This window comes from Xenopus laevis, chromosome 9_10S, assembly GCF_017654675.1.
Source record: "Xenopus laevis strain J_2021 chromosome 9_10S, Xenopus_laevis_v10.1, whole genome shotgun sequence".
NCBI classification, from domain to species: Eukaryota; Metazoa; Chordata; class Amphibia; order Anura; family Pipidae; genus Xenopus; species Xenopus laevis.
In genome coordinates, this window is record NC_054388.1 from 81,926,399 (window position 1) to 81,950,480 (window position 24,082).

At 33.6% G+C, this 24,082-nt stretch overlaps 1 protein-coding gene across 1 annotated transcript in view; it reads left to right on the plus strand.

Annotated features, from left to right (window-relative positions):
* Window positions 1-24,082, plus strand: part of col3a1.S (collagen, type III, alpha 1 (Ehlers-Danlos syndrome type IV, autosomal dominant) S homeolog) — a 59,877-nt gene extending 35,795 nt beyond the window's left edge. The window contains 33 exon segments of the mRNA NM_001090075.1: window positions 879-932; window positions 1,025-1,132; window positions 2,120-2,173; window positions 2,280-2,378; window positions 2,529-2,582; window positions 3,591-3,689; window positions 3,835-3,888; window positions 4,440-4,493; window positions 4,589-4,642; window positions 6,060-6,113; window positions 7,031-7,075; window positions 8,224-8,322; window positions 8,530-8,637; window positions 8,811-8,864; window positions 9,174-9,227; window positions 9,883-9,936; window positions 12,408-12,461; window positions 13,384-13,491; window positions 13,604-13,657; window positions 16,238-16,291; window positions 16,587-16,748; window positions 16,919-17,026; window positions 17,668-17,775; window positions 19,139-19,192; window positions 19,287-19,394; window positions 19,817-19,870; window positions 20,222-20,329; window positions 20,834-20,887; window positions 20,985-21,092; window positions 21,480-21,774; window positions 21,990-22,177; window positions 22,481-22,723; window positions 23,186-24,082. Of these exon segments, the coding sequence (NP_001083544.1) occupies window positions 879-932; window positions 1,025-1,132; window positions 2,120-2,173; window positions 2,280-2,378; window positions 2,529-2,582; window positions 3,591-3,689; window positions 3,835-3,888; window positions 4,440-4,493; window positions 4,589-4,642; window positions 6,060-6,113; window positions 7,031-7,075; window positions 8,224-8,322; window positions 8,530-8,637; window positions 8,811-8,864; window positions 9,174-9,227; window positions 9,883-9,936; window positions 12,408-12,461; window positions 13,384-13,491; window positions 13,604-13,657; window positions 16,238-16,291; window positions 16,587-16,748; window positions 16,919-17,026; window positions 17,668-17,775; window positions 19,139-19,192; window positions 19,287-19,394; window positions 19,817-19,870; window positions 20,222-20,329; window positions 20,834-20,887; window positions 20,985-21,092; window positions 21,480-21,774; window positions 21,990-22,177; window positions 22,481-22,723; window positions 23,186-23,332 (3,105 nt within the window). The 3' untranslated portion in view covers window positions 23,333-24,082.

Sequence of the window (24,082 nt, forward strand, 5' to 3'; positions counted from 1 at the left end):
ACTCGAAAAAGTTGAGGGTTTTTTTACGATTGTATTCAATCGGTTTTGCATTTGAATTTTGTCATAAATAAGCAAACATTCGAGTTGTTTTAAATTGTGAGTTTATTTGAAGTATAAAAAACTCTTAACCTAACAAATTCAAATTTTGATAAATAGGCCTCTAGGTCAGCTAAAGTGGAAAATAATGTCCAGGTTATAATGGAAATAACCTGGCCATTATTTTTTTTATAGTAGAATAATGTCTTCATTCTGTATGGATGTATATTTCCTTTCAAAAATGCAATTTTATGATAAAAGGCTACAAGGTGGGTGTTATAAACAGCATTTTGTTTTACTGAAGTAGCAGATATTAGGAACCTTTATCAGATGATGATAAAAATAAACTGTGAAAAAGCTCACTTACAAATCTACATTCTACCTTCGTAATTTCCATTCATACTTGCATAATTCAAATTTATAATTTTTTTTATTACAAAATTTACAAAATTTCCTTCACTAGAGTATTATTAATATCAGCAAATTGAAAAACATTTAAAATTTACTTTTGTACATTTTCTTTTTAAAGACGAGATCATTTTAATTTAAGAAAAAGCTGATTCTCTGAACTAACTCTTACAAACGTCTTAAAAACATTTAAAATTGGTGTTCTATAACACATTTTCACAAGTTGACTAATTACACTCTTTTATAATTGAATAATTTAGAATCGCATTTTAGCTTGGTCTTCATAAGCTGTACTTGTAGGAAATTCCAAATGGTGTTACTTTTTAGAGAAGACATGGATCATATATAACCTATAATATACTGCATGTATTAGTATTTACACATTTACACATTTAATAAAATTACATTTAATAAAATTATACCATTTTATATAGGGAGAGAATGGCAAAGATGGAGCAAAAGGAGAACCTGGACAAAGAGGAGAAAGAGTAAGTAATAGTTTGTAATTTTTTTATCTTGATTTGTATCTTTGCACAATGTTTAACCACAAATGTATTAACTTATGTGCAATTAATCATAGGGTGAATCTGGGCCTCCAGGTCCATCAGGACCAGCTGGTGAAGAAGGCAAAAAAGGAACTAATGGTGAACCAGGTACTAATGGTGTACCAGGAACTCCAGGAGAGAGAGTAAGTCACGATAAAGCACTTTCATTTTATCACAAGGACATCTACATTTTAGTGTGCGTTATGTAGCAAGAAAGGCTGTGCAATCTGGGGGTCAAAATGGATTTCAATGGAAAATAAATTGGTGTCATGGTTGAGATAGCAATCATTTATATGATTAAAATGATAGAAAAAAAATGAATTGATATGTATAATAAAGCCTCTATAAAGGTATTATAACCTGAGAATCTTCAGAACACTTCATAAGTCATATCCACTTAGGAGCAGATGTATTAAGGTTTGAATGGTATATTCAAATTCGAATTTTCGAAAAAAAATTTATGTCAAAACTCACAAATTAGAATTTAAAAGCACCAACACAGATGTAAATTAACACCTCGACCATGGAAACACTTCTAATTCGAATAGTCACCACCAATATCCTGCGAAGGTACTTTTCAAGTCAATGGCAGAGGTCCCATGAACCATTTAAATATGTTAATTGCCTTCCTGACATTCAAGTTTTTTTCTGGAGGAAAACTTGATTCGAATTTAATTCAAATTCGATTCAAATTTTCGGGTCAAGTCTATTTGATTGAATATTAGACATTCATAAATAACGTCCCATTCGAGTTGTGAGTACATTCAAATTTATTAGAGTAAAAAAAAAAATTACATAAATTCAAAATTCTACTTTTGATAAATACCCCCCCCAAAACTCACATCTTTAGAGTGGCAGCAGTCCAGTGATGCCTATATATCTCCCAGTTGGATACTTCCTGCAAAATCCAGTAATTGAGTTGAAAGGGACAAGGGGGTGTGCCTAGTACAGTGCTAGATATAACTGATATATATCCACATATTGTGTTAATACATCTGTCTGAGACAACACCTTTTGACAATGTACATGAACATGAGAACATGTAGATATGAAATTTTAAAATCTCAAAAACTCTTCATTGGTATTTCTTCAAATTGGTATTAACTTCACATTTAATTTTTGTTTTAAAGGGCACCCCAGGTTTTCGAGGACCCCCTGGAAGCAATGGAATCCCAGGTGAAAAGGTGTGTCTTGCCCTAGTTGTAGTGGAGCATGCCTATTTTTTTTTTTATCAGCTTCGTGTTTCATGTGAACTTTGGTTATAACTGTTTTCATTCTTAATATTGTAAGGGGCCTCCTGGAGAGAGAGGGGGTCCTGGCAGCTCTGGTCCTAGAGGAAATGCTGGTGAACCTGGAAGAGATGGTGGACCTGGTTTACCTGGTATGAGGGTAAGAAATATATTTGTAAATCATGTGTATTTTTTCTTTAGCGGGTGTTTCTTAAATGTAGTTTACACATAAATTAAATATACTGTATGTAGTCCAGTCAGTCACACATGATAACATCATAATGCAATCTTTTTGCTTTTTACAATTTAGGGTCTAACAGGAAGTCCTGGTAGTCCAGGATCTGATGGAAAACCAGGACCCTCAGTAAGTGGCCTTTAAAATTTGATTTACAAACCATTTTTCATAAATGATTATAAAGGTATGACAAAAATTATCCATATGCTTGAGATGTGATGTTTCCTACTTAAGAGTTTTTTCCATACTTTTTATGCCCATACCTTAAGTCTTCTAAAACCATGACATAAACCCAACAGGGTTATTTACCATGCAGCTTAGTTCGGATCAGTTACAGGGTACTGTTTTTTATTACAGAAAAAAAGGCAATACTTTTTAAAAACTGTTTGCTTTAACATGACTTTAAGAGAGATGGCCTTCCTGGATAAGTGATCAAGTAACAGCTTTTTTTTTCCAGCTATCTGTTTTTGATTTTGAAGTCACATAAAAAAACAGCATGACCAAACATGATCATATAAAAGCATACAATCCAATATGCTTAATGTTATTAATATATTATGTACTTTATGTAACAAGTAAAGTAACATTAAGAAGGGTTGGGTTAACCTGGGGAAGATGGGGTGGGGGGTAGAAGGACAAAAGAAGATGGCAGCATGAAATCCTTTCTGTATTTTAACAGGATATTTAGCAGAAGTATTACTGTAAGCAACAGGTTGTTTGTATTCCCGTTCATCTTTAAACAATATCCATGTTAGCCTTTGGGCAAAATATTCCCTAATCTGTTTTTTTCAGTATGGACTGAGTGCTCCCCAAAGTTCAGTCTGTCCTCTGGGGGAATGTGAAAAAGCAGTACATATAATGGAGCATTAATCTTCCGTCTGCTTGTGATATGTGAGCATATATGTATGTAAGGATCATAGTACGCGACCAGTTAATATGTATTAGGTTGCCTTCTACTACTTACCAACATAGGCATGTAGAATTGGAAAACATTTTGTGCAGCCTAGGAAGTGTATAGTACCATTTGGTTAGAACTACTTCCTCTGTAAGGGTTATATTTAGATATTTTGTCCAGGCCTGCATTATGCATTTATTGCATTATACATTTGACAAATTGTATTTATTTATTAATAACAGGGACCTTCTGGAGAATCTGGACGTTCTGGTTCCCCCGGTCCTCCTGGACCAAGAGGTCAGCCTGGTGTTATGGGATTTCCTGGTCCTAAGGGTAATGAGGTTAGTAACTGATTGTTGTTTTATAGATCTGGGGCGATTGTTAATAACTGATTGTTGTTTTATAGATCTGGGGCAAATAAGTTGAGTTTATTATTTAAATATTAATAATATACTAGTGAATAACAATTTTATTTTTATTCTACAGGGTCAACCTGGCAAAAATGGTGAAAAGGGGGGTCCTGGTTCACCTGGAACTCAGGTATATATTTTGTTTGTTTCAATGGGGTGTTGATAGTTAGTATACTTTTTTTGCAATGTATGGTTTTGCTGTAAATTTCTGAGTCTCTCTGCCGAACAGTAGCAAAAATTCTCCACAGTTTCGTGTGGCAAAAAATGTTGTGTGTGCGTCAAAAATGGGGCTGGGTTGCATAAAACAGGAGGTGGACAAAATTGTTTTGCGGTAGACAATTGTCATGGTAGATAATAAAATTGCACATAAACTGTAATATATTTTGCTTAAAAAAGTTGCCTATAGACTTTAATGGGTTTCGCACCTTTTGCACCATTTTGCCATGAATTTACTGTGAAACAGGACAGATTTGCTCATCACTAATACTTTTTTGTATGTGGTCTCGTATGTAAGCAGCTTTAAAATAAGTTGAGTTAGAAACAAAAATTATCCAACAAAACGCTTAAACATCATATTTCATATATTCAACATAAAATAAATTAAAGTAAAGCTTTTGCATGTTTTTTTTTTTTAATTTAATCTATATTTGTATCATTAATATACCATTTTTGTCTTGGTAGGGACTTCCTGGAAAGAGTGGTGATCCAGGTGCACCAGGTCCTGCTGGGCCTGCAGTAAGTAATTATGTATAAAAATAATGTATTGTAAGTATTGATGTTGTAATTATGTAGATCATGCATGCCATTGTTTGACTCTTGATTATCTTTAGGGTCCATCAGGTGAGAGAGGAGAACCAGGAGCAACCGGGCCACCTGGATTCCAGGTATTGCTTAAATTGTAACTATACACCATTTTCTTAAAAGCACTGTAGGCACTGTAGGTTGTACACATATTAGCTACAATCTAGACTTTCTAATGACTCTGTTGTGAGCACCTGTTAATATACCCAACTATAAAATCTTGAATTTCACATATTTACATTGCAGTGCTTTCTTGTGCATATATTATAAAGCATGTAAAAAATAGAATGTGGTATGCGTTCTGTTTAACCAAATATAAATTTTAAGATTACATGCCTTAGAACGAGATATGCTGTAAAAATATGCCTTTTCTAAATTAAGTGATGGATGAAGCAGTATTGATAAACCAAAGATGAATTTCTAAAGACCATTTCGTCAGTACTAAATAAGAAATAAATTGTAATGTGGTGCAATAAAAATGAATGGGGAGTCAACAAGAAGAAAACTACCACACTCTATTCGCATACCAATAAATTACCAAATGTATCAAATAATTAGTTAATGATGAAATAAATGTAAAATCAACCATCACTAAAACATTTTCATATTGACAGTTTGGAAATGTGCTTTGTTGAAATTATACAGCATCTTCCATATTTTAGATTTTTATATTAAGTACACAGTTAGACCTACTTGTTTTGCAGCTCAGGTTTGCTTTAAACATAGTCACATATCCATTGAAGTGCATCTACTTCTTGGATTCAGGGGGAGCTAATTGGCAGGCTTGGGTTACTTTTCCTGTTGAAGAATACTAGTGATATTGAGACTCTAAATAGAGGATGAAGGAGAACAGAACAAATATAAGAGAAATGTATGAGATCTTTAATGGGCGGGAGAACTAAAATGGCCTAAGGGTTTAGTATTGGATTCCTGTCCTGTATTAAAATTACAGAATTACATTTATTTTACAGCCTAGTATAAAGTAATTTCTTTTTTCACAATGTTAATTCCATTGATATAAAGAACCTTATGAACTTTATATATACAATTTTTTCATCATTTAATGAACTTTATATAATATTTATGTAATATTAACAAATGTTATCATTTTTCAACAAATTTATATATAAATGTTAAGCTAGTTAGCTGCATGGATTTGGTGGATAATGCATTATGAGTAAAATATTACAATTGTATCTGACAAATATATTTCAATGTATCTACTAATGTATCTACTAAGTGTGGTATTTGACTAGTAGTCTGGGAAACCACCATTCCGCTTTTAAAATAAATATGGATATTCATTGCTAAAAGTTTGTTGTTACTTTATTTTTCTTCTTTTTCAAAATGAATCTGTATAGTATATCCATACTTGAATTATGCCAGATTTAAATATGGTAATTTGAAAATACTTGTAGAAGAATGGCTTTACAAGGGCAAGACTGACAAAAGGGTATACTGAGTAGATGCCATAAGTGAGATACCTTTTTCTCTAAATAGGGTCTTCCGGGGACTGCTGGACCCGCTGGAGAGAATGGAAAACCAGGAGAAGCTGTAAGTATGCATTTTGAATTATGTTTTCCTCTAAAAGTGATGAGACTTGCAGGATTTTTTAATATTTACATTTTTGGGTGAGATTTTATAAATGACTAATTGTGATATCCACAGAAATTAATGATTTAAGAAAATCAGTGGCTATCTATGGCTGATGTTTTAAGGTTCCTACAACCCAAGAGGTGAGCCTGCAAGCTTTATAGTGGAAACTGATGAGGGAAAATGAAAATTAAAGGCATTAGATCCCCAAATTGTTATAAATAAATGTATTATACATATAAGAGTATTATTTGACTGTTTATAGCCCCAGTTCTATTAATCCTCTTCAGAACTCATGACCTCCTGATGTGGATGTGAATGTGAATGGGAAAAACCTAAAAAATTCACCAAAACTCAAATTTGAGTTTTAGCAAAAGAAAAAATGGAATGGAATCACTAAAAACTGCAATCTGAACTTTTATAAGTATGCCCTTAAAAGTGTAGGTTTTGCAACTTATATTTTTCCCTTCTCGGTTTGCCTCATTGTTAGCAACACTGCAGTCATAACCACAACCTGAATTACATTTATTACTACCAAAACAGGCTCTTTAAAATCATGTCTATGCTTTCATCAGATAACGATAATCTGTATATTTACTATGAAACCTCCAAGCCCCTGAAAACAAGAAGAACAATTATAAAACAAATTAATCTGGAATGGAAATTTAAAAGCAAAAATATTAAGAAATGTTATTTAGCTTAATATAACCCTCATCTTCAAAGGCTGTTTCTTCTTTAATGACCACAAAGTAATTTGAGAGGCACAGTTTCCCTTAGTTTTATTCATATCACTGATATACAGTTGGATACAGCTCATTTGAAACATCCAGTTATGCAAGGAATATATACATGATATATAATTTTGTTTTCTCATATAGGGACCAAAAGGTGAAAATGGACTTCCAGGAACACCTGGTGGTAAAGTAAGTAATAAACAGAATTAACAATTACAAGCAAAATATTTTTTTAGCAATAAAGAAAATGAAAAGTTATACTAAAACTGGATTCCTATGAAAATTATACTCCAGTATAAATGATATAAATGTACTATGCAGAGTATTAGAAGTGTAAGTGGAGCCATATAGTTGAAATAAACAGAAGTTTATTCAGTTGTCATTCTTTTGACCATAAGTAAATTCTGTAACTGTAGTATTTTTTAAATATGAATTATATATTACAGAAAAATTTATAATTTTAAGGGATGTGTCTTGACAAAATACAATGGAACAAGAAGATCGTTAAACAAATTTAAAATACTAAACCACAGTAAAAAGGACATATTTCAGAGAGATAATACTATTTTTAGAAAAAATCCCTCTATCAGTGCTATGTTGACTCCAACAGGAGTGAGAAAATGTTTCCTCATATGCATATGCTCAATGAGAGGGCCTCCCTGTTCTCTCATTAAGTGCATGCATGTGACATCACATGAATGTGTCTGATCTATAATCAGGAACACTAATTTTAATTTGCATGCATGTTTCCCAGAATGGCCTCGCCCACCTGTAGCTCTGTCCAAGCATGGCATAGTTCTGGAGTGGTGCATTTTTTAACAAAAAATATGGTTAGAGTAGAGTGCTTTCTCTATTAGCCTATTGTGGGAAACAATTTGACCAACTTAAGTGCCCTTTAAAGTTAGCTGTTATAATAAGACATAAGTTGCTAACATGCCACAGATACTGCTAAGAAATGTATCAACTAATGTAGCAAATTTTTAACAATTCAGAATCTGCTTCTGAGTCAGTTGCTAGATTGATAGAACGAGTTTAAATAGAAATTTTAAGAAAATATTTTAAAAAGAATAAATGAAAGTAATTTTAAAAAAGTATTTATTTCTGGTGTACTATTTGAAAACACACAAACTTAAAAAGTGTTTAGAAGGGGGAAACCCCTTTTAACATTGCCACTTTTATTTTACTGGTCATTTTATTTAAAATAGCATTAATAATCTTGAGATCACAGGTCATTTTATGCTTAGGCCATGTTAATATTATACAGTACATCTCTTTAAACCCCAAACATCAATGTAACAAAAGACAATGTATTACTGTATATCATAACTTCTTTATAGGGTGAAAATGGTGTCCCTGGTGAGAGAGGATCTCAGGGTGCCCCAGGACCTCCAGGAACTAGGGGTGGTTCTGGTCCCCCTGGTCCAGATGGTTCCAAGGTATTCAACTTACCCTTCCAGTATTTGTTCACCTTTCTTTAAATATTTTATTTGTAATGTAGACAAATAGATTCATAATACAATTTTATAAGATTTAATATCAATATTAATATGTGTACAAGAGCATATCATTTGACATAGAAAACATAGACATGTGCCAGTGTATAAACTGTACAGTATATTATTTCATAATTAATCTCTTTACAGGGTCCTGCTGGCCCACCTGGTCCATCTGGTTCAATGGGTCCACCTGGTCTTCAAGGTATGCCTGGAGAAAGGGGAGGATTTGGTAATCCTGGTCCCAAGGGTGAAAAGGTCTGTATTTACTCTTTATTATTTCTTGTATAAAAAATGCTTTTATATTATAGTATGCTTATAGCGTGATATTGTATTACCCAAACACCTTCTAATACCTTAAAAAAGAATTGGTCATAGATACCTTTATAATACATAAATTAATGAATATTTGAATATTTTGATCTTCTTAGGGTGAACCTGGAGGCAAAGGTGGTGATGGAGCTCCTGGACAAGATGGAGGAAGGGTAGGTTTTTGGTGCTTTGTGAAGAAGTTCCTGTAATTTGTAACTATACTTTCATTTTATTTAGAGAGATCCTATAACATATCTAATAATATATATCACACACAAGAAGTCTTATTGAAGATTTATACGTCTATATTGTGGGGAGTCTGATGTTAATAATATATATATATAGGCTAATAATATATATATATATATATATCCTCACTTTTTCTCTATCCAAGATGGGCCTACTTTTTCCATTAAATGTTGACTGGATATGTTATACTGGGCATTAATTATTCTTACGGATACTCTTGTTTCTATATTTAGGGTCCTGCTGGTGCTATAGGTCCACCTGGTCCTGCTGGCCCTACTGGTGACAAGGTATAATGAGTTATCTCTTATTCTATCTTTGTTAATTACAAAAATTAAGAATTTACTTAAAATACATATTAGGCTGGAATGTGTGTGTTTGTGAATGTGTGTGGGCTTTTAATGGAGTGGTACATTGTTGGGATATTCTGCCTTTGTTCTAAACCCATAAACTACAAAAAAAAAAAATGACTCCAATGTCCTTTGATACTTGGGTTTGTCTCCCTCTTAATTCCTTTTATTGTGGTCTAAGCAAGTAGGTTAAAGGGTAATTATGCATATTTATTAATAACTTTCATTCTAAATGTCTGCAGCAATGCATAATAAAGAATTCACGTGATATATTTACAAATAATGCTGCCATACTGATTTCCTTGGCATCTCAGTGAACCTACTGTAGATCCCCTAGCACTCAAAAATACCAATTGATTCCAGTTTGGGAATCCTTGCACCTAAATATGCTAAATACAAACCTTTTCCTATACAGAGAGATTATTTTCCCTTGATTATTCTCCATATCTCTAATGCTTTATTTGACCTTATTTGAATGCAAATACAGTTATGTCATGCTAATTGTGTTAGTTTTTTTTAAATATTGAGACTTTTTCAGAAATGTAATGATGCATTACTGACATGTCAACAATGCTTTTTATGTTCCATTTTTTAGGGTGAAAATGGGCCAGCTGGGCCACCAGGCCCTGCTGGATCTCGTGGTGGTCCTGTAAGTACTATTTCTTGTGTATCCATATTTCTGAAAAGGGTTGAAAGATTAATTATATTGTTCAGTAATCTTTTTTTTGGTAGAAATATTACTTCAGGCAGATTTATTTAGGGTTGAATAGTAAATTAGACTTCGAATTTTCAAATTTTTTTGCTTTTTACCAAGGAAAACTCGATTTGAATTCAATTAGAATTTTCAGGTTGGAACTATCGATCGAATATTTAGACGTTCAATTTTTTTCATAATTAAACTCCCAATCGAGTTGTGAGTATATTCAAATTTATTACAGCAAAACAATTCCAACTTAATGTGAATATTATGTGTGTATATATATATATATATATATATATATATATATATATATATATATATATATATATATATTTGCAGAAAGAAGCGACACTCACAGGTTGTTTTTCAGTGCAGATAAGTTGTGCTTTATTCCACTCAACGTTTCGATCCCTCACAGGGATCTTCGTCAGGAGATTACAAACAAACCTATATAAACCTATATATATATATATATATATAATATACAGAGAGAGAGAGAATTTGAATATACTCACAATTCGACTAGGAGGTTATTTAAGAAAAATTTGATTATTTGATATTCGATTGAATGGTTCCAACCCGAAAGTTTTAATTGTATTCGATTCATATTTGATTCGTATAAATCGAGTTTTTCGCTATTCACATTTTCAAATCGCTCAGCAGACCTAGGCAGGTTTTAGGTGATGAATATTCAAATTAGGACTGTTTCCATGGTCGAGGTGTGGTAAATCTCACATTGAAATTTACGTTCGAATAGGGAGATTAAAATTGGAATGTGTGAATTTTGAAACTTGAATTCAAATTTACTATTCAACCTTTGATGAATCTGCCCCATAGTGTATATTAATGTACTTCGCTATGCCCCTTAATATACCCAGAACATTAATTTTTTTTAAGCACACGCCTGTCTTTCACTAATTTTATGGGAATTGAAAAGACATTGTTCCTATGTCTACAATGGAGAAGTGACAAAAGTTCAAGAAAGACTAAATCATAATTTCTATATAATTTTATTTTTAAATATATAGATTCAGCTTGGTTATGGTGAGAATCACATGAGCTTTAATCAAATAAATTAAACTCCTAGCTCAGAACTAGTGCTATCGAAAAATGTGGTTAGTCATAAACCCTTTTCTGTTTATGAATAGTAACATGACTATTTTAGGATACCTACATTTTACAGCCTCATTTCAATATAAAGTCAGCATGAGCATAATTGATGGTCACAGACATATAGTATATGGAAGCCTATAGAGTTGTTTATGAGTAAAGTTGGTTTTAGCCAGCCTGTCCAAATCAGTTATGCATTGTGTACTGTATACATGAAAATGTGTTTGTAATAGTTCAACACATACAGGGGCACATTTACTTAGCTCGAGTGAAGGATTAGAAGGAAAAATACTTCAAATTTCGAAGTGTTTTTTTGGCTACTTCAACCATCGAATTGGCTACTTCGACCTTCGGCTACGACTTTGAATCGAACGATTCAAACTAAAAATCGTTCGCCTATTCGACCATTCGATACTTCGCCACCTAAAACCTACCGAGCATCAATGTCAAAATATAGGGAAGATCCCCATAGGCTTTCTAGGCAATTTGTGATCGAAGGAAAACCATTTGATCGATGGATTAAAATCCTTCGAATCGTTCAATTCAAAGGATTAAATCGTTCGAACGAATTGCGGTAAATCCTTTGACTTCGATATTCAAAGTCGAAGGATTTATCTTCGATGGTCAAATATCGAGGGTTAATTAACCCTAGATATTTGACCAATAGTAAATGTGCACCACAGAGTCAATAATTATGTATAGGGCAAGAAGAAAAGTGCAAAAAAAAGAGCACTATCTGCAGTTTATTGCCCTGCAATTATAGCAGACCTCAAGGTCTATGTAAATTAGCCCTATGTTGTTGAACTATTACAATATCCCTTTTAACACCTATGTGTATTTAAGTAAATATTGCCCTTTTATATCTGTTGCCTTGAACCACCATTTTGTGATGGTCTGTATGCTGCCTCAGAGATCACCTGATCAGAAATACTACAACTCTAACTGTAACAGGAAGAAGTGTGGAATCAAAAGACAGACCTCTGTCTGTTAATTGGCTCATGTGACCTAACATGTATGGTTTCTTTGTGTGCACCATGAATCTTAGGATCCCAGGGGGCGGCCCTTATTTTTAAAATGGCAATTTTCTATTTATGATTACCCAATGGCATGTTCTACTACTAAAAAAGTAAATTATTATGAAAATGATTTATTTACACAAAACAGGGTTTTACATATGAGCTGTTGTATGCAATATATTTTTTTATAGAGACCTACACTGTTCAGCGGTATAGTTTTTCTTGAAACAATTTATTAATTTTTTTTTTCAAAACAATTAATCCTTTTCTAAACATAAATATTATTGTTTGAAGGGTGAACGAGGAGAGTCTGGCCCTCCTGGACCTGCTGGCTTCCCTGGGGCCCCTGTAAGTATAAAAAACAACCTACAGCAAATAAGTGTCTCTAAAAAAGTAAGGTAAAACATAAAAGTAATTGAATACAGTGGTAAGTGCAGTGTTCCACCATTTAGCCATTTTAAGATAGGTTGCCCATGAATTATTGGCCTCAACAAAGTCAAAATGCATAGCCTTGATGTTGTTTTCCATCTAACGACTAGCAGACTTTCCCATATACAAATTCTGTATGTGTTTTAATTTTTAGAAGTAATGTGGATAAATAAAAGCAAAATAAATCAAATTAATTGGGGGTTATTTATCAAAGTCCGAATTTATCTAATATTTTCTTCTACAAACTACTACAAATCCGCTCAGGTTTTACGCTTATTTATTATTACATTTTCCCGAAAATTTGCTTTGCAGGAAAAAATCAGATTTTCGCAATTTTTTCTGATTTTTTCATCCGATTTTAATGATTTTTTTTGGAATTTTCACCCAAAAACTCAGAAAACTTCGGGTTATTATATGAAACCCAGCGCACATCAACAAATCATTGGGACTTCTCCCATTGACTTATATGCAACCTCGACAGGTCTGAGATGCCGGATTTTCAGATTCTGACTTTTCCATCCTCACGGTTTAATAGATTCCTGAAAAATTAGTGATTTTTTTAAGTCTGACTTTATAAAAAAAAATCACAGATTTTTCGCAATTTTTGCATTCAGAATTTAGTAAATAACTCCCTTGGTGATGGTATAACTATAATTACTTTCAGGATTATTACTATTATTATTATTAACTTCGCAAGTAGTTTCATCTGAAAATAATAGAAAGCCATGGTACATTTCAGATGATCTAGTACCTTAGAAATCTCTACATATACTGTACTATATATTCTGTACATAATTTTAATCAATTCATTTTAAACATTTTAAATTCCTTGCCCATTTAGGGTCAGAATGGAGAACCTGGAGTCAAAGGTGAGAAAGGTGGTCCTGGGGAACGCGGAGAGTCTGGTAGTCCCGGAGTTGGTGGCCCTCAAGGTGGTCCTGGACCTGCTGTGAGTTTATACATCATATACTGTAGTATGATTAGGAAAAATGCAGATGTGTGTAATTTTATTCTTGTGAAATAATATACTGGTTATCTAATAATTTTGAATTCCATTAAAGGGTAATCCCGGTCCTCAAGGAGTAAAAGGAGACCGTGGTTCTCCAGGCACAGCTGTGAGTATTTCCAACAAGGCAACTTAATGTTCTGCTTAGCATTTTGCACTTTGTGCTGAAATTAAACGATAATAATCAGTACATCAGAAAAACAAAAACATCTGCATGCTACACATATCAGATGGAAGAAGGGCAATATCATAGAAATAATTTTAGTTAAATTAAATTTGACTCAGTACTCAATTTGACAGCATTTTGCTCAAAGTTTAGACATGTCTTTTTCCCAAAGTGTCTCTTAAGACAGTGTCAGAAATATTGTAATATGTCATATACTTAAAAAGGTCTAACTTACTGTAACTTAAGTTCAACATGTCTCTGAAATTTTAATAAGTATGAGTGCATAAATAGAGCAACAGAATGTGGCATCCATGAGTATGGTTAATCATTCATTATTATGCTGTGTAAAGACATCTTTCCAAAGAAAAAGGTATAAAAAGCTGTTCAAAATAAACTGTGGATTTATCGAAGTTTTTACGTGGTCTGAAGGCTAATTTTGACGATTCTACAAAGCTTCAGACCTTGTGTAATTTATTAAAGTCTTACCAGTGCTCTCTACAGTGGAAGAATGACCCCCTCTCCCCTGAATCTATGCCCCTTTTAATACAGCTCAGGACTTTGTTTGCACTTGCAGCTGCTGACTGGCATTGCTTGCTACAGCCAAGTTTATTATCTCCAAGGGCTCCAAGGTCCTTTTCCATTATGAATTTACTTAGTGCAGTCCCATTAAGTGTATAAATGTCTTGCATATTTTTACATCCCAGGTGCACTTAGCCACTCCGATGACCAGTGGATCCAATACAGAGCCCTGAGAACCTTACTCCAAGTAGAGAATGTACCATTACCAACCACCCTCTGTACCTGATCCTGTAGCCAGTTTCTTATCTATGTACAAACATCTTCATTAAGCCCAACAGCCCTTAGTTTAAAAATAAGTTGTTTATGGGGCACTGTAGCAAACACTTTGGCAAAATCCAAATAGATCATATACAGTATACTGCCCCCACATCCAGCATTTTACTTACCTCATAATAAAAAATACATTTGTCTGACATCACCTATCCTAAAGCGATGCAGATTACTGCTCATAATGCCATTCACCAGGACAAAATATTTAATGTGATCCCTTAACAAGTTTTCAAATAATTTGCCCACCACAGATGTCAAATTTACTGGCCTATAATTGCCAGGCTGCGATTGTAATCCATTCTTAAAAATAGGAAGTACATCAGCTTTCCTCCAATCCATAGGTACCATATCAGATGCAAGAGAGTCTAAGAAAATTAGAAATGGAGGCCAGCCTTAAATTGAACTAAGCTCTTTTAGTACCCAAGGGTGTATTCTATCTGGCTCTGGTGTCTTGTTCACAAACATTTTTAGTAAAGCTTTATGAACCATATCCTGAGTCAGCCACTGACTTGTTTAAGGTCAACAGTACAGCTATGAGTTGGGGTTTGGAACTCCTCTATTGTATACATTGAAGAAAATAACTGATTTAGCACATTTGCCTTTTCAGTATCTGTTACAACCATGCTTGTACCATTATTTAAGGGAGTCACACTCTCAACCTACATCTTTTTACTATTAATATACTTAAAAAACTTTTAGGGGTTAGACTTAGCCTCTGCTGTAATGTGCTCCTCATGTTCGATCATTACGTCTGGATTGCTGTTTCACAACATGTATTATGGTGTTTATATTTATTAAATGCAGGTTCTGTCCCCACCAATGCCTTTTTCTTCTTTCTTATTAACTTCTTTATTTATATATTAAGCCACATAGCATGGTTCTTAGAATTGAGAACAGTAATAAAAATAATTTTATATAATTTTAAATGACAACCATTTATGTTCTCTGTTTTTAGCAGAAAACATAATGCCCCAAATCTATGCTCTGAAGGGTTTTTGTTGCCCCAGTGGATATTTGTTTGTTGCACCAAACACTATATTAGATCACTTTGTGGTCACTATTACCCAGGGGTTCAATCACTTGCACATTTGCTATATATTCTGGGTCATTAGAGATAACTATATTTAATACAGTTATCAGATCAGTTATCTGGAAACTCGTTATCCAGAAAGATCCAAATTACTCCCATAGATTCCATTATAATGAAATAATTCACATTTTAAAAATTATTTCCTTTATCTCTGTAGTATTAAAACAGTAACTGTACTTGATCCAAACTAAGATATAATTGATTTTTGAAAGCAAAACCAGCTTTTTTAGGTTATTTAATGTTGTGGTCCTTCCTGTCCTTAACAGTACCCCCAACAAAATCTCCTCCCCATTTTCCCTTCCTGTGCCTATTACCTCGTCTAACCTGTCTTTCACGGAATCCCTTACTGCACCCTCCCCCCACACCTAGTTTAAAATCTCCTCCAAACCTGTAACCTTCTCCTCCAAAGCAGCTGCACCATCATCATTGAGCTGCCAATTGAAAAATCAGCCCAGTTCTCCAGAAACCCAAAGCCCTCCTCCCTACAAATGTAATTTATGTATTAATTACTAGCAGGTCTACATATCAATAACTGATTTTATTTGTGCAATGTTAAGTAACATAAGAACTGTACATTTTTATAGGGTGCGGCTGGTTTTCCGGGTACTCGCGGGTTGCCTGGTCCTCCTGGATCTAATGTAAGCATGAATTTTTGTTTCTTGACAATACATATTGTGCTTATTCTGTTTGCAAGACAACAAAACATGAAGTACAATATTATTTAATTCAAATGTTTTAAGCTGAACTTTTTCTATTTTTCCCCCCTCAATAAATAATGTTGTTTTGTACCTGGCACACAATGCAAATAATTCAATACTATGTGAAAAAGATATTTGTTGTTTTTTGTCAGATACGGCCAAATAAACTTTACCCCATATATTAAGTCTCATATTATAGTCTCTTTATAGACTATTCACTTTCTTTCATTAATAGGGCAATGCAGGTCCTCCTGGCCCTCCTGGAGGTCCTGGAAAAAATGGACCTCCAGGTCCATCTGGCAATGTTGGTGCTCCAGGAAGTGCTGGTGCAGCAGGTCCAAAGGGTGAACCAGGCCAAGCAGGAGAGAGAGGTGCACCTGGTTCTCGTGGTGAAGCTGTGAGTTTCAAATTACATTTTTCACTCATACATTTAAAAATGATTGCTATCATACTGTTATTTATATTTTCAGGTAATTAACAGTTTATAGTTTAGTTTAAATATATTGTCTATGTTTGTATACTCTATATGTTTATTTTGAATGCAATTTTACGTTTAATTTCAAATAGGGTGCTCCAGGTCCTTCTGGAATTTCTGGCCCTGCTGGTGGTCGTGGTATTGTTGGATTGCCTGGTTTACAAGGCAGACCAGGTGCTCCTGGCCTTTCAGGTTCTAAGGTACATCCGTTTGAATCTATATATATATATATATATATATATATATATATATATATATATATATATATATATATATATATATCCAGAAATGAAGGATCCCATAATTTGGTATATTCAAGAGTGTTTTATGCTTTTTCTACCTCGATTCATTTATTTTTACCAGTTGTACCAATTATTAAACTTCTAATCTATTTAGATGTTATAAAAATGGGGATTTTGTATAAATTATATTTCTGTACCAAGATTCCTAAACTGCTACAGTAGTGTCACTAAGGCTCTGTTGCCAATTCTGGGGAGATGTTGGTGTTTCTACATCTTAAAGAAGTGACATACCAAGTAACACAATATTTATGTACTAGAATTGGTCATTCAAAAATCCTTTATTTTGTATTAATAATATAAACCATTGTATTTAAGTTCTAGTTACTGTGGAGCCAATTTATACAACAGTAATATTTGCTGAAACCTGCAATTCTGCTTTAGTCTATGATAATGATATCTGAAGTAGGTTGTCTACTATGACAAGAATACACAGCCTTGACAAGAAAAAGTTGATAAGTCCTGTTGTAGATAACCCTTAATTTTGGAACTATATATTATATTAAATTCTAACTAGCTTATATTTATGTCTTATCACAAAGGGTGAGGATGGAAAACCTGGTACCAATGGATCTCCTGGTGAACGTGGTCCTGCTGGTGCTCCTGGACCTGCTGGGCTTAATGGTGCACCTGGTGAAAGTGGCAGAGATGTAAGTGATTATATTATTAGTTAATAAAATAGTTTTTTTTTTTTATTGCACATTAGGTTTGTAATGTACATTGCTTATGACGTCCCACATACAGTTTTTCAATAAGGAAAGGCTTATTTACAGGAAGGCCATTAGTTAGGAACACACACTAAATACATTTGCCAAGTTTTTTTTTCCCCAGGACTGTGCTTCTTGCAGGATAAAAATGCACTGAGAAAAACTGGCACAGCACTGAATCTAAATCTGCAGTACGACCTTGGTACCCACGAGCAAATATTGTTTTCCTTGTACTATTAATTTAATTACCTATCTGAAATGTGTCTTTCTTAGTCATGTGGCAACTTTCAAAATATACTGGTTTTCTTTGTCCTATGGCGACCCTACATGGGCTGATCTTCTACATTCTCTGTAGATTGTCCCATACATACAGTAGAGCATACGAGGTGCACATAGTATAACCAGCTTCTTATTGTTCTGATTGCTTGTATGCTGTGGCTCATCTTCACTTACATGGTGAATTAGCAGATGAACTTTTCTAACCTGACTTCTGAACAGACAGATATGCATTTTACACAGGTATCGGAGAGCATCACATGGCATACACATGGGGGCATATTTATCAATGGTTGAAGTGAAAATTTGAATTAAAAAAATTCTAATTTTGAGCTAATTTTTGTGTACTTCGACTAGGGAATTCGATTGGAATTTGAAAAAAATTCGAAAATTTAAATTTTCACATCAAAGACATTTATCATGTAACCAAAAACTATGGGACTGATTTATCAAGGGTCGAATTTTGAAGTTGAAAATACTTCGAAATTCGACCATCAAATTGAATTACTTTGACTTCGAATATCAAAGTTGAAGTTTTTTTCATCGAACTTGGCCATTTGCGGTCGAAGTTAAATGATCCGAAGGATTTCAGCAATCGATCGTATGATTTTTCTTCGACTTCAAAAAACGTAGAAAATTGCTCTAGAAGGTCCCCATTATCGAATGGCTGAATATTCTAACTATTTTACTTTAACCGAATTCGAAGTCGTAGTATCCTATTCGATGGTCGAAGTATCCAAAAAATTACTTTGAATTTCGAAAATTTTTTACTTCGAAAATTCCCTCAAATTCACTTTGACCCTTGATAAATCTGCCAACAAATATACAAGATACCAGTGCAATACATTTAATATTTTTTTTAATACGACCAGTATAGATGAAAGCATTGCAAATTATAACAAGATCCAAGTTTGTACATACCCTTTTATTGCTTACAACTGAAGGAGGCATTGTGATATGTATTGTAAAGTTGACATGTGTTGTAAAGTTTTTCTCCATTTCTAATGCAGATTTTTATTTTTCAATTTAGGGTAATTCTGGTTCTGATGGTTTGCCTGGACGTGATGGTTCCCATGGTCCTAAAGTAAACCTCAATTTTATAATATCACATATAATAAAATATTATAAATTGATTTTATTTCAGTCAAAAAAACAATTTATATTTGTTTTCTTAACAGGGAGATAGGGGTGAAAACGGATCTCCAGGTGCTCCTGGAGCTCCAGGCCATCCTGGTGCTCCTGGTCCTGTTGGCCCAGCTGGAAAGCCTGGAGATAGAGGAGAAACTGTAAGTCATAATTATTATATAGGCATTGTCACTTAAAATATCTAGTCAATAGGTATAGTATAGATACTAGTTTTATTGATGTATTTTGTAAGTACTAAGCACATCAGAATATAAATATATTCACAAACATATGTGTAAAATGAACTCTGGTTAATGCCTTAGAGCACAGACAGTTTACTACATATGGATATGTACATATGTAATATACTAACATATGGAATTACAAAAAAGTTTTATTACAAAATGGCTAGGAAGTTATTACCTGTGATATGGTTTATTGAAATACTGTACTGAAAATCTGTATTTTTTTCCCTTGCTATATATAGCCTACTGTATGTCCATATTGACATGCTCTTGCAAATGCCGGACACAACACTTTTCAATTTGAAATTGTCTGTTCTTATTGTTTGCTCTTATTTTAGGGTCCGGCTGGTCTTTCAGGCCCTTCTGGCCCTGCTGGTGCTCGCGGTGCTCCTGTAAGTTTTTAATCTGAAAGTTTAGTCAATAATAACTAAATAAAATGCTCTAATGTCCTTTATAACAATTGTTTTTGCTAAACACTTATGGACACATTTTGCTCTCATCAATACCATTTTTTTAAATTTATTTCGCTCTCATCAATACCAGGGGAAAACCTTTAAGTGGGTAAAACTCATTTACCAAGATCACATTCTCTAAAGCACTATATTAGATACTATAGATAATTATAAATTATTATGTAGATGCTATAAATAACACTATAATATAATGCACACTGACAGACAAATGGAATAGCTGAGCACAACATAGTTTTACTAAATCACATCTAAACCATTTGCTTTTCCCAGGGGGCCCAAGGACCACGTGGTGACAAAGGTGAAGCTGGTGAGCGTGGTACAAATGGAATCAAAGGTCATCGTGGTCATCCTGGTAATCCTGGTTTACCTGGTCCTCCTGTAAGTATTTTTTTTAAATACATATAAATGTCAAATGTAAAAAATATATATATAAATATGGTATAAATACCAAATATTTTGTTGTTTAACAAAAGAGGTTTATTTATTTATCTATATACTTACCCATAGTCCATATAGCCTGCACATTGGAATTTTAAAGGGTTTCAGATATTTTTGTCTATGAATTGCCCAAAAAATTTAAATTTTTACTGGTTTTCAATGTATTTGTTTTTGGGTTTTTTGGATCGCTAAGCAATTTTTTTGTTCATACTATTTATAATCGTAGCTTTTAATGGATTCAGTGAAAATTTTAGAAAAACCACTAAAATCTGACATTTAATAAATACACCACCACATGGTTTGTTGTACATTTTTACAAATGACAATGTTTTTCTGTATTATTGAATTACATATGGGTATGTTCAGCAGGTATTTGTGTTTTTACATTTAATAGTCTTGTTCGCTAGCTATAGCATTTAACGTTACTTGTACCTTTCATAACAGGGATCTTCAGGAGAACAAGGTACTGCTGGAAGCCAAGGTCCACAGGGCCCAAGAGTAAGTTCAAGGTTCTTTCTACATTTGTTATATGAAGAGATTCATATGTCATGAAAACATACATCAAACAATTACATCTCTATACACTTTTATTTAGGGACCACCAGGATCTAATGGACCTCCTGGAAAGGATGGTACCAGTGGATACCCAGGACCCATTGGTCCCCCTGGACCTCGAGGAAGTAGAGGAGAAACTGGCCCAGAGGTAACATCTTTTTCTGACATAAATCTTAAATATGAGAATGTTTCATTTTTATTTTAATTTTATTTTCCCTTAAATATTGTTATTTACCTATCAGAACAATTATTATCTATAAGTGTTCATGAAGTTTTAATTATAAAGGTAAAAGCTTTATATGATATCACCTTAAAATAAGATTTCAACACATGGGTCAACATCGTACTTTTAAAATCATTCAGAGATTATTTAACATATTACAATTTATTTTCATTAAAAAAGAAAACTCCTTGACACGCCATAAAGGATTGATATAGGTAACATTACCCCAACTGGAATATAGCACTTTCAAATATACAATAATTTATATTATTGACAAGAAGTATCTGCTAACTTTTTATATTCATTTTCTAGGGAACATCTGGCCAAGCAGGTCCACCAGGTCAACCTGGTCCCCCTGGCCCACCTGGCCCTTGTTGTGATGGTGGCGGTGCTCAGTTAGGAGCATATGGTGGTGAGAAGGGACCTTCTGGATCTCCATACTATGGTGATCAAGGACATGATGGATCAATAAGTGTTTCTGAGATAATGTCTTCACTAAAAGCAATCAACAGCCAAATTGAAAATATCATCAGCCCAGATGGATCTAGAAAGAACCCAGCACGTAATTGTCGTGACCTCAAATTCTGTCACCCAGAGCTTAAAAGTGGTAAGCATTAACAGTAATATTAGTAAAAAAAACTGTAAGTAAAAATGTTATTGATTTGTTTTCCAACCATGGCAATGTGTTATCTATGCATGTAAGACCTAACTACTACATGATCAGAATAAAGATTCTTTTGTGATCAAAGGGTTTTCTATACATCCCTTGTTTTTATTCCACTTGAGGTTCTATTTAAAATTTATACTAGTGTTTGCACATAGGTGAATACTGGATTGATCCAAACCAAGGTTGTAAAATGGATGCCATTAAAGTATACTGCAACATGGAAACTGGTGAAACATGTGTGAATGCCAATCCAATCAGTGTCCCCCGCAAGAATTGGTACACTGCTTCTGCAAATATCAAGAAGCACATTTGGTTTGGAGAGTCTATGAATGGTGGCTTTCAGGTAGAAAACCTAAACCTTTATATAGCTTTCTCTTTCTTACTCACCCTTTACTTTCAATTTGTTATATTCATTTTTCAAATTACTATGAGGACAATAATATCATTGACAGTATTTAATAACTGTAGATGCATTGGGAAAGTATGTCACAGCTTCACTATTTTTACTCAGTAATTACCCAATCATTGCAATATTCATTGAAGCCTCCTGGTATTCCTCATTTTAGTTTAATAATAACCTGGGCTAAAGACATGCTGTTTTATTGTATTTTACAGACTTCAATATGTTTGTTGTATTTATTTATAGTTTAGCTATGGAGATGCAGAGCTTCCTGAGGATGTTTCAGAAGTTCAGATGTCATTCATACGAATCCTTTCTAGCAGAGCTTCCCAGAATATTACTTATCATTGCAAGAACAGCATTGCATACATGGATGGGGAAAATGGAAATGTAAAGAAGTCTCTGAAATTCATGAGCTCTACTGAAAGCGAGATTAAGGCTGAAGGAAATAGCAAATTCACATACACTGTTTTGGAGGATGGTTGCACTGTGAGTTTATGTTAACATACTTTACTTTTTATTATGTATATAAAATTGGCAAAAAAGGGAAGACATACTGTAGGGCAGGCAATAATAAATGGTCTATCAAATTGATCAAATCAGTAGGTCAGTTTTATTTACAAAAAAGATCAAGAACAGAAGGTTTGAAATGGCTTGGAGAAGATTTGTAGTTTGATCTGCGCTATATGGAAGGAAGTTTTGGTCTCTTGGAGCTTAAAGTCAAAGACAAAAACATGAGCATAGTGTTTAAGTACAATTTAGAAGGACTTTACAAATTTCATATATTGGTCATTTAACTGAAGGATTGCACAAAAGAGAGATGTTTTACAGTATTTTCCTATTCAGAAAATTATATTTCCATTTTATACAATGACATTTGGAATGAAACATTGTTTGGTGTTTTTCCTGTATAAAAATGTGTGTTAATTGTTTTATTTGTCTCTTTTACAGAAACATACAGGCGAATGGGGCAAGACAGTTTTTGAATACAGAACACGCAAGGCAATGAGACTACCCATTATAGATATTGCACCCATGGATGTAGGTGGACCTGATCAAGAGTTTGGTGTTGATGTTGGACCTGTATGCTTCCTGTAAATTAAGAATATTCTTCCTTCTAAACCACAGCAAATGACCTGCACTCAGTGTGTGCCCCTTCTTTTCTAATTTGGTCACCCACTACAGGAAAAACTGTACATCAGTTATTTATTTCCAAAATAATAAGGAAAGAAAAAGATCATTAGACAGAAGGGCTAATATTTTTGCAATAATACAAACTAAATGCTTTTTTTCTCTATTTTTGTACAAATTTCCTATTCTAAAGAAATCTAAATGGTGCTATAAAATTCTGATCCATTCAGTTGCCATTTTGTTTTAGTTAAAAAAAAAAACCACTGTGTGATTTTTTTTGGCCAAGATGTATAGCACTGATCATTCCAGGCATCAAACTCAACCCATCTTTCTAACCAAGATGACATTCACAATACCAAAAAAGAACTTCCCTGTTTGAACTACCTCATCATGGACAGAATTTGGGGGGAGTTTGATGAGGTAGAAAACGGATTTCATTTGAAGTCATTGCAATTAATTAAAGCAAAAATGATGCAGTTGTAAGGGAATATGTGAGTCCCAAATTATTATATGATTATGGATATCATATCTGAAGGCGGTCTAGCAGCTTGGTGCTTTTATATTTTCCTGGCATTGCTGGCAAAGACCAGTTAAAAAGTAAATGATTTCAAAGATTATCCATCATGGTGCTAATTGCTAATATGTTTCCATTCTAAAACAGCAACACAAAGAAATATTGAGTTGTATGAACATGATGAAATAAAATGTTTCACAAAA